Source organism: Nothobranchius furzeri, chromosome 8, assembly GCF_043380555.1.
Source record: "Nothobranchius furzeri strain GRZ-AD chromosome 8, NfurGRZ-RIMD1, whole genome shotgun sequence".
NCBI classification, from domain to species: domain Eukaryota; kingdom Metazoa; phylum Chordata; class Actinopteri; order Cyprinodontiformes; family Nothobranchiidae; genus Nothobranchius; species Nothobranchius furzeri.
In genome coordinates, this window is record NC_091748.1 from 68,377,254 (window position 1) to 68,389,697 (window position 12,444).

At 39.5% G+C, this 12,444-nt stretch overlaps 1 protein-coding gene across 4 annotated transcripts in view; it reads right to left on the reverse strand.

The window, feature by feature from the left end:
* lepr (leptin receptor) overlaps positions 1-12,444 on the reverse strand; it is a 64,209-nt gene that overhangs the window by 9,231 nt on the left and 42,534 nt on the right. For all 4 annotated transcript variants that reach the window (XM_054752127.2, XM_070554266.1, XM_070554267.1 and 1 more), the window contains exons 7-13: positions 11,320-11,465; positions 11,104-11,245; positions 3,933-4,093; positions 3,747-3,846; positions 2,472-2,571; positions 1,033-1,256; positions 206-351 (exon numbers count right to left, since the gene is read on the reverse strand). In XM_054752127.2, the coding sequence (XP_054608102.2) occupies positions 206-351; positions 1,033-1,256; positions 2,472-2,571; positions 3,747-3,846; positions 3,933-4,093; positions 11,104-11,245; positions 11,320-11,465 (1,019 nt within the window). The remainder of the gene's footprint in view (positions 1-205; positions 352-1,032; positions 1,257-2,471; positions 2,572-3,746; positions 3,847-3,932; positions 4,094-11,103; positions 11,246-11,319; positions 11,466-12,444) is intronic.

Consider the following 12,444-nt stretch of genomic DNA (forward strand, 5'->3'; position numbering starts at 1 on the left):
GCTCACCACTCCCGCAGGGGATGGGTCAAATGCGGAGAACAAATTCCACACACACCAGTTGGAGTGACAACTAGTAGGTCCAGTATGATTTTAGTGAGAAGTTTAAAATTTTTAACTTTTTATAAATAAAAGTTTTGAAATACGTACAAATCTGCGGCCAAATTCTCCATGAAAGCTTCTGATGGTTAAATGCTGATTAGCTCACCTTCCACTTCTCGATCACACTGAGCGAGTGGTAACGAAACTGGCACTGGAGACCCTCAGCTGGCAGATACGGAGGCTTCCATGTGACCCTCAGGACCCCACCGACCTGAGTCACTGCCCTCACGTTGGTGGGGCTGTGAGGCTGTACTGCAGGTCAAACACAAAGAAAAAAACAGCTGCTGCAGTACGTTCCTTATTAAAAAATGTTTTTCATATTTATACTTACAACTCAACCTCAAAATTTATAATAATAGATTTAAAGTCAGTATGTTTATTTAAAAAATTAATTTATTTTAATATTACTTCTCATTGTATCTCATGACATTCTTACACATCATTTTTTATTTTAATGAAATTGATTGTCTTTGTGCATTAAAGTTTGATTTTAACCTGTTTTGTGACAAGAAGTCAATTAAGTGAACTTTTAAGTATTTTAATGATTTTCATATTTTAACAAAACACAACAAAATTAAACTGAATTATAAACTACACATAATTTAGAAACGTGCCAGAAAACACCGGCTAATTCAATCTTACCTTTGATTTAGTCTTTAATTCATTAGTTTTTGCTGCCTTTAATATTTATAATATACCAAATCTACTGAAATATTCCAACAAAAGGGGAAAACACAAACAGTAAAATGTTTGTTCCCTATTAAAAATTCCCATTAATTCCTACATTTACAGCTTCGACTTTGATGCAAAGTAAGTAAAAAGTTAATGAACCTGCATTAATTTATTATTTTTGTGCTGGAGTTTAGTTTCAGCAACCAGAGAAGGACCATGAAACAGGCTTCTGCAGTTAGACAGGTGCTTCACACTGCTCACCGTAATCCATAGGAGACAGGTAGATGGGTTTGGACCGGACCGGACCCTGATGAGAAGAAACCTCCAGCCATAGTTTGTAGCAGTTCATCCTCAAAGGCTGGATGGTGCAGCTTTTCTGTTGATCCCTGAATGACCTGACCTGGATGCAGGCGGGGCCCGTCTCGCCGATGTCCTCACCGGCTCCGTCCTTCTCCTCCATCACCTCACACGGCACATCTGCCCACCTGCAAACGAGAGAAGTCGCCTTATGAGTAGTTTCTGTGCACATCGAGACGTTGATGCATCAGAGACAAACTTAAATCTCTCTCTCTTTCTCAACTCTTTTTGTGGTGGTGGTGCCGGTGTGTGTGTGTGTGTGTGTGTGTGTGTGTGTGTGTGTGTGTGTGTGTGTGTGTGTGTGTGTGTGTGTGTGTGTGTGTCAGCAAAACCGTGATCCAGGAAAGATGAACTGCGGGAGCAAATCTGCAACAAAGGAGCTCTTTGTTGCTTTAGCAGGTGTTGTCCATTTTGACCCCGGGAATGTTTCACCACCACGGTGGCACCAAAATGCTTCTAGACGTTGTTCTAAAAGGTTCCCGGTGTGAAGCTGAGATTGAATAAAATGTGGAAGTCATGAAAGAATGACTGAGATTAAAGAGAGTGAGTGATCCAGGAGATCTGAACAGATTTTGTTCCATAATTTGAAACTCCTGCTACTTTCCATAGAGGTGTAGTCTGATCACTAACTTCCAGACTTCTTGGGAATAACAAAGTCAAAGTCTTACTGGAGAGTCTTTAGGAAAATGTCTGAGGTCGTCCTCTTTTTTCCTCTGGTCATCATTTTTGTTCCTGTTTTAAATCATCTCCATTATGAACAGAGGCTGCCAACACTTAAGCATTAGTTTTAGATGTGACCTACGTATTTAAACACTCAAAAACGTTAAGCAGAAGCTGAAAATACACAAACACAATGTTTATGTTTGGACTAAATGTCACTAAATTCAAATTAAATTGCAAGACAATGTAAAATTGAACATACAATACTTGATAACGACTTTTGGCTTAACCTAAAACATCAAATTTCGTTTTTTTAAAGATTATTTTTTGTTTCTATTTTTCAGGTTTGAAAAGAGGATGAGAATTCATATAATTATGAACAAATAAGTGAAGATGAATGAATGAGTTTTGTGTCAACGACAACTGAAAAGTGGTAAAAAAGTGAAATGCACTCATCTGAAATTATCCTCATTACTATTATACATTTATCATATAATGATCATCCCCAGGGCCTTGATCAGTTTGGCTCTCGTGCTCCTGTTAGCTCAGACTTGCACATCCAGGGTGTGTCGGTGACATTGTGTTGAGCTACTTCCATGTTTTTGGCGCACCCCTTCCAAACTGTTAACCACAAACTCGCTTTACATGAAAGGTGTTATAAAGTGTTATAAATTCTGCTTTACTTGTATTGAAACTGGAGTTTAGTCCACTCTTCCGTCTTCCATCTGCAGTCCATAGCATCGATGTCACCGTTGGTTACACACTTTATATCAATGAACCCTCCTAAAACACACAGGATGAGGTTGAAGTGAAGTTTACTCAAATAAAACCACAAACTTCACTTTGTCTCGTTACCATCGAGACTCTGGATAACGTTTTTGCCTGTCTGCAGAGTTAGCTAACTACATGGACGTAATTTTGGGGGGGGGGACAGGGGGGACATGTCCCCCCAACTTTTTCCAAAGTCAAGTTTTGACCCCTGCACTTTTTGCCATCCAAAAACAATATTACACTATATTAAATTGACACTGGTTGAGCTCTAGGACCGAGTAGAAAAAGACAGTTTGTGTTGAAGCCTGTTTCCCATTAGAGCACACTGTAAAGATACCCCCCTGCCCCGTGTCCCCCCCCCCCACTTCTAAAGTGAAAATTACGTCCATGGCTAACTATCTTGTGAACCACTCAATAGATTTGAATTAAACAAAGTAAATCTGTGCATCTACGACTCATGGCTAACTGAAATAATCCGATACACAAATGGCTACAGCTCAGTCGGTTTAACATATCCGAGGTCACATTTGGTTCGCTCCAATGGCATATTCTCATTTAAAAACACAAACTCTGACTTTAAACAGATTTCACAGTTTTGCATGAGAGTGCACTTTATTTTCAAGGGTTGATCAAAGCAGCAACAAATCCACTAGCAGAGGGTTTTGGTTTTAAACTAGAGTGGTCCTTTCTGGAGTGCTTCTTCTATTTTGTTCTGATTTGTTTTCTGCAGAAAAAACTAACGACCAGCAACACTGAATGTGCAGCTGGTTCAGAATGTCGCAGCTCACCTTAAATACCTGTCTTACATACCTGTCTTACATACCTGTCTGACCTCCTTCAGATCTCTGAGGGAGGTCTGTGATCTACCGAGTAGCTGATTTTAGCCATCCCAGACTCAAGGTGGTGCGCAGAGGTGATCGTAGCTCATACTCTGTAGACTACACTGATCCTGAATTTCCAGAAGACTCCAGCTCCCAGTGGTTTCATGTCCCATCTCAAACTTGCATTCAATGAGTTAAAGTTTTTATTTAACATTTTATTCTTTTTGTAATTTGTTTATATGCATTTTATCTTTTAATTCTACTTCACGTGCAGTAAAGTTGTTTTTAAATGTTTACATGAATAAAAATACATACATGCTTTTTATTCATCATAAGATTCTGTGATTTTTGTGCACCAAGTCTCACCTTCCACAAATATCTGGCTGTAAGGATAACTCCACTCCTTGGTGCACTTGAGCAGGTCATAGATCCCCGTCTCTGAAGCACGGACTGTTATCTGGCTGACCTGTTTTCATTTAGAGAAAAAGAGGAACCTGAAACGCACAGTTGCACTTCTCTAAACTGCAAAGAAGAGTGGGAGTTTTCTCTCACCCACTGGTTGACAGGGTGGTACAGGCTCCCATCCAGCTCCTGTGTGTGGTTGAGGATCCACCTGGCCATGCTGGCGTTGATCCTGTGGTCGTTGAACACGCAGTAGACCGTCACGTTGTCCCCCGCTCGCGCCACCACTTTCTCGGGAATGTAACTCAGAGCTGCACACAGAAAACAAAATCATCTGTGATTTTCTGAAACAATAGGCACCTGCCCTACCTCCGTAATTGTTCTGGGCTCCACGGAAAGATGACATGACGTGAAAAGAAGCTGTGCAGATGCCTCCTATAATGGAGGTCTGAAACAAAGACAAGAACAAAACACCTGACTCATTCTTATTATTTAGCAGTTTACACTCCGACTTTCTTAAAACTAAAGAAGAAATCTCAAGGATTTGAAAACTTTGTTTCTTGTCTAAGGTCTCACTTTATTTAAAACAAACATTTTGCATTTATTTGTATTTGTGTGAAAACGTGCAGCTGGTGCGTTTAAAGAGTCTTCTGTTTGGTTGTCTGCTCTGTAACGATCACATGTTCAGCTCCATGATAGTGGAAGGACATTTATGCCTGAAGGACAGACTGATGACATAGCCCTTGTGGCACAGCAACTGTGTTTGGTTTACGAGAAGTGCCGCCCTGCAAAATGAGAAAACTGGAGCTTACTGCCATGTCTGGGCTCCCTGTTTCCTCACAGAGTTACACTGAAAGACTTTTATTTTCTACTGATGCAATAAGCAAAATGCAGAACCAAAAGTCTAGACCGACAGAGAGGCACCACAGTCAAAATCAGACTTGTTCCATTGTGTGGCCTCTACAATGATCTGCTTCAGACTCCTCTGTGGCTCATCTCCATCCCCTACCTACTTTTGCTTAATTAGACAAGCTGTTCCAGATGTGTGAGGTCAGCTGTGATTCGTAAAAATCCAGCTATTGCTAAAACTCACCTCAATACCATAGACCTCTTCCTATTCTTGGTTCAAGAGTCATTTTATAAGGTGCACTTGTGTAACGTGATGAAGGAGCTATTCCTCCAAGGTTATTTACCTTCTCTCCACAGATGCCTCTGACACAGTACTAAGCTGCATGAGACTGCCTCAAAGTCATGCATTCGCTTCTAAAACTGTTTACTTTCCAGCAAGAGAAGAATGAAGATAAAGGACTCTTTTCTTTTAATAAATCAAAGAACTCTATTTTTAATAAAGCGAATCAAAACAAGTGTTAGTCAATAATATAATGTTGACCGATCTGTTAAATAACAATGTTATGATTAATATGCTTTAATAAGTAAATTACTTTAATCTAGTGCACTAGACACCCTGATACACGTAATGTAAATGCATGACACATTGCTGTTACTGATCCAATCAGAACATTCCTTTCTAAAGCGTGGCATAGTCTCTGTGGTGTTTATAAATCTGCCAGCTTTGATTCGACCAGAATTCAAAACATCCAGATTAATAAAACCAGTTCCGACGCCATCTTAGTTCAGTTCTCAAGATCTCACTGGAGTTCACCGCATGCCAAGCGGAGTATCGGACCGGCCATCCGGACTTCCTTTTTAAGCTGAGAACCAACAAGCTGGGAAAATCTGTTGCATTTTACCAACCAAGCAACGGTTCCTTTCAGAATAAAAGCTGAACTCACTGACCCAAGGAGGGTCCATCTGACGCTGTGAACCACCTGTCGCTTTTTACCTGGAGACAATCCAAAGACTAGTCTGTCGTACTGCTGATGCTGTTTCACCGGCTCCTGTACCGAAAGGGTGGTCCGAGGACCTGGCATTCTGGATCTGTACGGAGGTCTCATCAAGGGTATGTGTAAAGCGACAATATGGCGTCTCATGTGTTTATGAAACTCCGATCAAACTCTGATCATAGTTAGAAGCAAAGCATCACAACATCATTCAGACTTGCTTCTCCGGATACGAGAGTTCTGATCATAACATCACTCACACACACACCATTCATCTCATGTCTCATTACACCAGATCCATTCATCACTCAGAGTTTAGAGTTAGTCTTGTTTAAAATTGTTTAAATTGTTTAGAAATAAATCTTCCTAAACGTTTTAAAGGACTCTCTCTCTTCTCTTGTCTCTGGCTTAACACAAAGTGTTACATAATCCCTGTAATAAAAAGTTCCAATCTTCTGGTTAAAATAACCTAACGGTCCGTAAGATTGATTTCATATTTAATATGGAATCTTACATCTTACGGGTCCTTTATTGGATGTAAATTAACTTCTTTTACACTTGTCCCATTAGTCAAGTATGTATTGGAACTCTAAGAAACTCTTCCCAGGATCTAAAACCTGTATCGGATTAACTCCTGACACTCGATTCAAGGTGACTGCAGCAGTCCGAATTATGTAACAGGGAATTTTCTAAAGCTCGTATGGTTCAACAAATGCTGGGCTAGAAATGTGATGTGGTGATGCTGAGCATCATCCCCCCCATTTTCTTCTCAGGGCAAACTGTAACGTCTCATATTAGGAATGTTTTTTTTTAAATTTGATCAAAACAGCTAAAAGTCAAAGCTGATCAACAAAAAGTCAATAAATGCTGACGGAAGTCAAAGAAATCAATTTCTTTTTTTCCAGGAGGGATGGAGTTATGTGGAACAGAGTTATAGATAGATCATCTTTATTGGCAGACTCTTAGGTCCAGATACAATATATATAAAACAACAAAACATTAAAAACAATTCATGAAACAAAATGGGTAAAAACAAATAGAACATATAAAAAAGATAAAAGCATAAAATTAAATAAAAATCTAAATCTATTTTAAAAACTTACTATAAAGATATTCCACACAATTAAGAGTAACCACGCAAACACTTCAACCAGTGGTTCCTTATACTGGACAAATAGCGACAACTGCTCACAGCAGGATCAGTGATTGCTAAAATTATACTGTTGGCAGAGCTATCCAGTCGTTCTCTAACAGTGAATATTAGTTTTCTTAAAAGAGCTTTAAAAGTACAAATGCCTGCTGTTACAAACATCTGACTGGCACTGCCCCCTCTGGGTATTTTGAGTATGATTCTTAAAGCATCACTGTATGCAACATGCAGCTTATTCATGCTGCTTTGATTGTAGGATGACCACAGTTGGGCTGTGTAAAGCGGAGTACAATATGCTTTAAATAAAGCCACCTTAACTGGAGGTGAATGTAACAGAATGAAATGACTGTGTCCCCCTCTCCTCTGACACAGAACTAATCTGCATGAGATATGGCCTCAAGGTCTCATGCATTTGCTCTAAACTGCTTCTTTCCAGCTCAAGAGAAGAATGAAGAAATGGACTCTCTCCTTTTAATAAATCAAAGAACACTATTTTTAATAAAGCGAATCAAACAAAGTGTTAGTCAATAATAAGATGTGACCAATCTGTGAAATCAAAATATTAATTACTTTATTATAATCCTATAGAATATAATAAGTAAAATGACTTTAGATGTTCCACTAGGACTGATCTCACGTAGCGTTAAGACATGACACATTGCTTTTACTGATCCAATCAGAATCTGCCAGATCTGACAGAGGCGTGGTTTTGGTGGTGCTTGGTAAATCTGTCATCTTTTCATTCGACCATAAACAAAAATCTGAAGTATAAAACTATGCCCACGTCATCTTTAACGCCAGTTCAAAGCGTTCTAGAGAGGTTGACGGCGTGGCCAATCCGTGACTCTCCTCTTCAGCCGAAAGAACCAACGACAAGCTGGATAAACCTATTACCGTTCCACCTGCTGCAACGGTTCCTTTCAGAATAAAAGCTGAACTCACTGACCTTCTGGGTCCATCTGACGCTGTCAACCAACTGTCGCTTTTTACCTGGAGACGATCCAAAGAATAGTCTGTCATACTGCTGATGCTGTTTCATCGGCTCCGGTACCGAAAGAGGGCTTCGAGGACCTGGCATTCTGGATCTGTACGGAGGTCTCATTCTAAAGGTTGGTTTATGCTTGACGCGTCCGCGAGGTCCGCATGGCTCCGCGCGGAAAAGTTGCGTCATTTTGCGTCATTTTAACAACCACGGCCCAAGATTTCCGCAACGCGCACCTCGGAAAATTTCTAACCACGCGGACGGTCGGACGCAGAAAAACATGGCGGACCGGCACGACAGAGGTTCGTAAATACAGACATTTGTATGATTCAGCTCTCAGAGATCACCGTGATCAACATGTTGTTAATAATTCTTGGAGAGAAATAGCTCGCACTGTCGGAAAAGACGAGAACGCTGTTAAAAATGCTGAAATGCCATGTTGTAAACAGTAATTTCTACTTCTACTATGGTGTAGTGTTGGATGCATGCCGTAGAGCTCCATGCTGCCCCGTTCAGTTTGGGAGAATATTGGCTCACCGCAGAGACGAGCCGCACAAACAATAAACACTGCGAGTTGTGAAGCGCGTTCCAGCCGCGAGCCGCATCACCGCGCGGAAAGTGAATGCGTCAAGCATAAACCAAGCTTAAGGGTATGTGTGGAGCGACAACATGGCATCTCATGTGTTTATGACTCTCCGAATCAAAGCTTAGCTCAAGACATCACCTTCATTCCTACCAGAACTAATAGTTTCTTCGGATTTGCTGGTTCTGAGCAACATTCCACACTACACCATTCTTCGTCTCATTTCACCTTAGTAACACCATACATTTAGTGTTAAAGTTAGTCTAGTTTTAATTTGTTTAGTAATAAATCTTTAAACTTTTAAAACCTGACTCTCTTTCTTTTGTCTCTGAGTTAATACGAAGTGGTTACATAATCCCTGCAATAAAAAGTTCCAATCTTTTGGTTAAACAGTACCCACAGATCCATAAGGTTGATTTCGTATTTACTATGGAATCTTATGTCTTATGGCTCATGAAATAACATGTAAATTAATTCATTACATGAACAAAAACTAAACTTATGTGCTATAGTATTGGCCTGTGCATACAGCTTACAGCACTGTCTATGATGTCAGCATCATCACGCATTTGATCAGTTATAAAGTGGCCAAGGTATTTCACCTTCTCACACACATTAAGATCACTAGTAGACAGTTTGAACACAGGAAAGTTTAGCTTTTTATCCTGCTTGGTTCTACATATCAAGATAGCACTTTTAAGAGCATTATACTGGATATCATGCTGCACACCATATTCAGAACAGATATTTAGGAGCTGCTGTAAACCAGCACCACTTGGACTGAAGACCACCAGGTCATCAGCATACATCAGATGGTCGATCAGAGTTTTACCCATCAAACATCCTGTGTTACAGGCTCTCAGCTGCATTGACAGATCATCAACATACAAATTAAATAAAACAGGAGACAAAATAAAGTCTTTTGATAAGAAGTTGATGTAATCTGATATCAAATATGTAATTAATACTAATTGCTATGTTCCCTCTAAATCAGGGGCGGGCAGTCCGCTATCCAGCATGTTTTATGTTTATGTTTATTTATTTGGCAGACGCTTTTATCCAAAGTGACGTACAACTGTTAACCTATAGGGCATGCTGTGATCTGTGAAGGAAACTGGAGTACCTGGAGGAAACCCACACATGCATGGGGAGAACACGCAACTCCACGCAGAAAGGCTGCAGCTGAGTTTCGAACCTGCTACCTTATTGCTGCGAGGCAACAGTGCTAACAACTGCTGCCACCATGCAGCCCATCAGTCTATGCTTTAGTTTTTTCTCTGCTTAAACACACCTGATTTGTATCTGTGCGTGATTAAGGCAAGGTAGCTTTATTTATAGAGCACGTTTCAAACACAGAGGCAATTCAATGTTATTAACAGGCGTCTGCAGAACTTGATGGCTTGCTGAGCATGGGATTCAACAGGAATCAAGTGTGTTGGAGCAGGAAAACAACAAAAATATGCTAGATAGTGGCCCTCGATGTTAGGGTCTGCGTTCTCTGTCTGCTGTTATTGCTCTGAGTCCTCTAACTGCAGGTTGCCTGGAGAGCGGGTGTAACCGACGCCGATTTCACAATCACTGCCCAGGATTTAAGCAACTGTGTGACACAATACCACACCGGAGGATTACTCACGCTGGGTATCTCTAGCCAAACTAAGTTTTTGAATGCTAGAAATTTCTAGTTCTTGTGTCCACATGTATTTGTTCCTAAGTCTTAGATCTCCTGTGTTTCCTGTGAATTCAAGATCCACTGACGCTAATCCTACAAGTATTAACAACCATAAATATTACGAAATGCATTACTAAGCAGACACCTTCCGCTGGCACTAACAATATCTGGAATGTTAATAAATGGATAGTTTGTTTGTTAATGTTTCATAATGCACTAACATTAAAAATCCCATATTAGTTACATAAAAAGTAAAATTGCCAAATCCTTAGGAGTATTACACAGAGTCAGGTTTTTACTGACTAATTCTGGTTTGTTGGCATTGTACAATTCACTGATTGTTCCATACTTGACTTATTGTGTAGAAATCTGGGGAGCAACATACAAAAACTATACACAACCCTTATTTATTTTACAGAAAAGAGCTCTGAGGATCATCAATTATAGTGGCTGCAGAGATCCATCGAACCCATTGTTTATTAAATATAAATTACTGAAATTTCATGATTTAAAAGACTGGAAAATCTTACGAACCATGTACAAAGCCAATTTAGGTACTCTGCCAACAAACATTCAGGGGCTATTTGAAAAGAGAACTAGTAATTACATGCTGAAAGAAACTGATGTGTTTACAAAACCTTGATTTAGAACTAAAATTAAGGAGTGGAATATATCTGTAAATAAATGTGTTAAATTATGGAATAACCTTAAAAGGGAAATAAAAAAAACTCTGTCATTTAATATATTCAAAAATGTATCAAGTTGAGTGTACTAAATAATTATGAAAATGTAAATTAGATCAATGATCATGATCGCAATGGAATTTAGAACAGGAAATGCTTTCAAATGAATCTGTGTGTGTGTCTGACAAATGGTAATTATATATAAATTGATTATTTCCTCTGGAAGAGGGGGCAGAAATTATAAGATGTTTTTCTTCATTCTGCTCCTTCTTGTTCAATTTTAATTTTTTGTTATGTATTTCTTATTGTTTATGTTTTATTTGTTTTTACTTTGAATGAAATAAGAGAAAAAAAATAAATAAATGGACCCTTATTGTAAAGTGTTACCAAATAATTTAAAACGCAGCTCTTACTGTCCAGAAAGATGTGATAAGACTCGCTCCAGTCGCTCCACAGAGGAGGCTCAGCCACACCAGCACACCGAACCTGGAAGATGTAGCTGACCATGGGTTCCAGATCCACAGGCAGCCTGGGCTCTTTATGTGCAGAAGCTACCTGGAGCAAGATGAAGGAGGATGAACCCAAACGTTCATTCTGACACAGCTGGATTTCAATATCTGAGGACTCACCTGCCAATACTGGTTGGTGCTGGAGGAATATCGGACTTGGTATCTCAGTGGGTCGGTACTGGAGTCTAATGGCTCGTCCCAGCTGAGAACCACTCCTGCTTCTATGGTCTGAATGTGTGACAGGTTTACAGGAGGACCTGGTTTCTCTGTTAAAAAAAAGATTAACAATAAGATAATTATGGTTTCTTTCATCATGGTTCATTTGAATACTACAACATAGAACCTTAAAGACTGAAATAATTCATAGTGTTTAATATTTTCAGTATTTGAGGCAATTTCTGAATAATCTACAGCTGTTTCTATGGCAACATTACACACCATGATGGAAGATGTAGTAAAGTGCACGTTTATCCAAAACAGGAAAGTGAAGAAACATGTTGGATTTTGGTCCATGATCCTGGTTTGAACTGGTCTGGCCCAAACACAAAAACTAGATTTAGTGTTTTTTGTATTAAATAGACCCATACACCCTGAGTTTTACAGATTTATTTAATCATTATTACTGGCGCTGCTCTGGTGTTACTTCCTAAATGACAGAATACTACTGGCATCGCCTAGAAAGATAATAATGTGATTTATAATATATATATATATATATATTTTTTTTTTTTTATTATTATTTTTTTTAACACAGCAAGTTCATTTTATGGATCATGATGGATTTGGTGTTTGTGATGATGATGATGATGATGATGATGATGATGATGATGGTGATGGTGGTAGTAGTAGTAGTAGTAGTAAACACAGCAGGCAAGGCGAGTTAAGTGTCTTGCCCAAAGACACAACAACTGCGACAGACTGAGCGGGATTTGATCCCACAGCTCTCCCGTCACAAGACAGTAACGTATCTTCTCCCTCGTGGGGATGAACATAACTATTTTATTTTTGTGTGTCTGTCTTCTCAGAGTGAGTCCTGACAGATGGCTGCTCACACTGATCCAGGTTCTGTTGGATGTTTCTTCCTGTTAAAAGGGAGTTTTCCTCTCCACGGTCGCTACATGCTTAACTAGTATGAGGATTGCTGTAAAGTCAGTGTCTTGACGCAATCTGCTGGGTTTTCTTACATAGAAAACGTTTAACTAGTTGGCATAATGAATTGTAGTCAGTGAACAAAGTGGGTTCAAT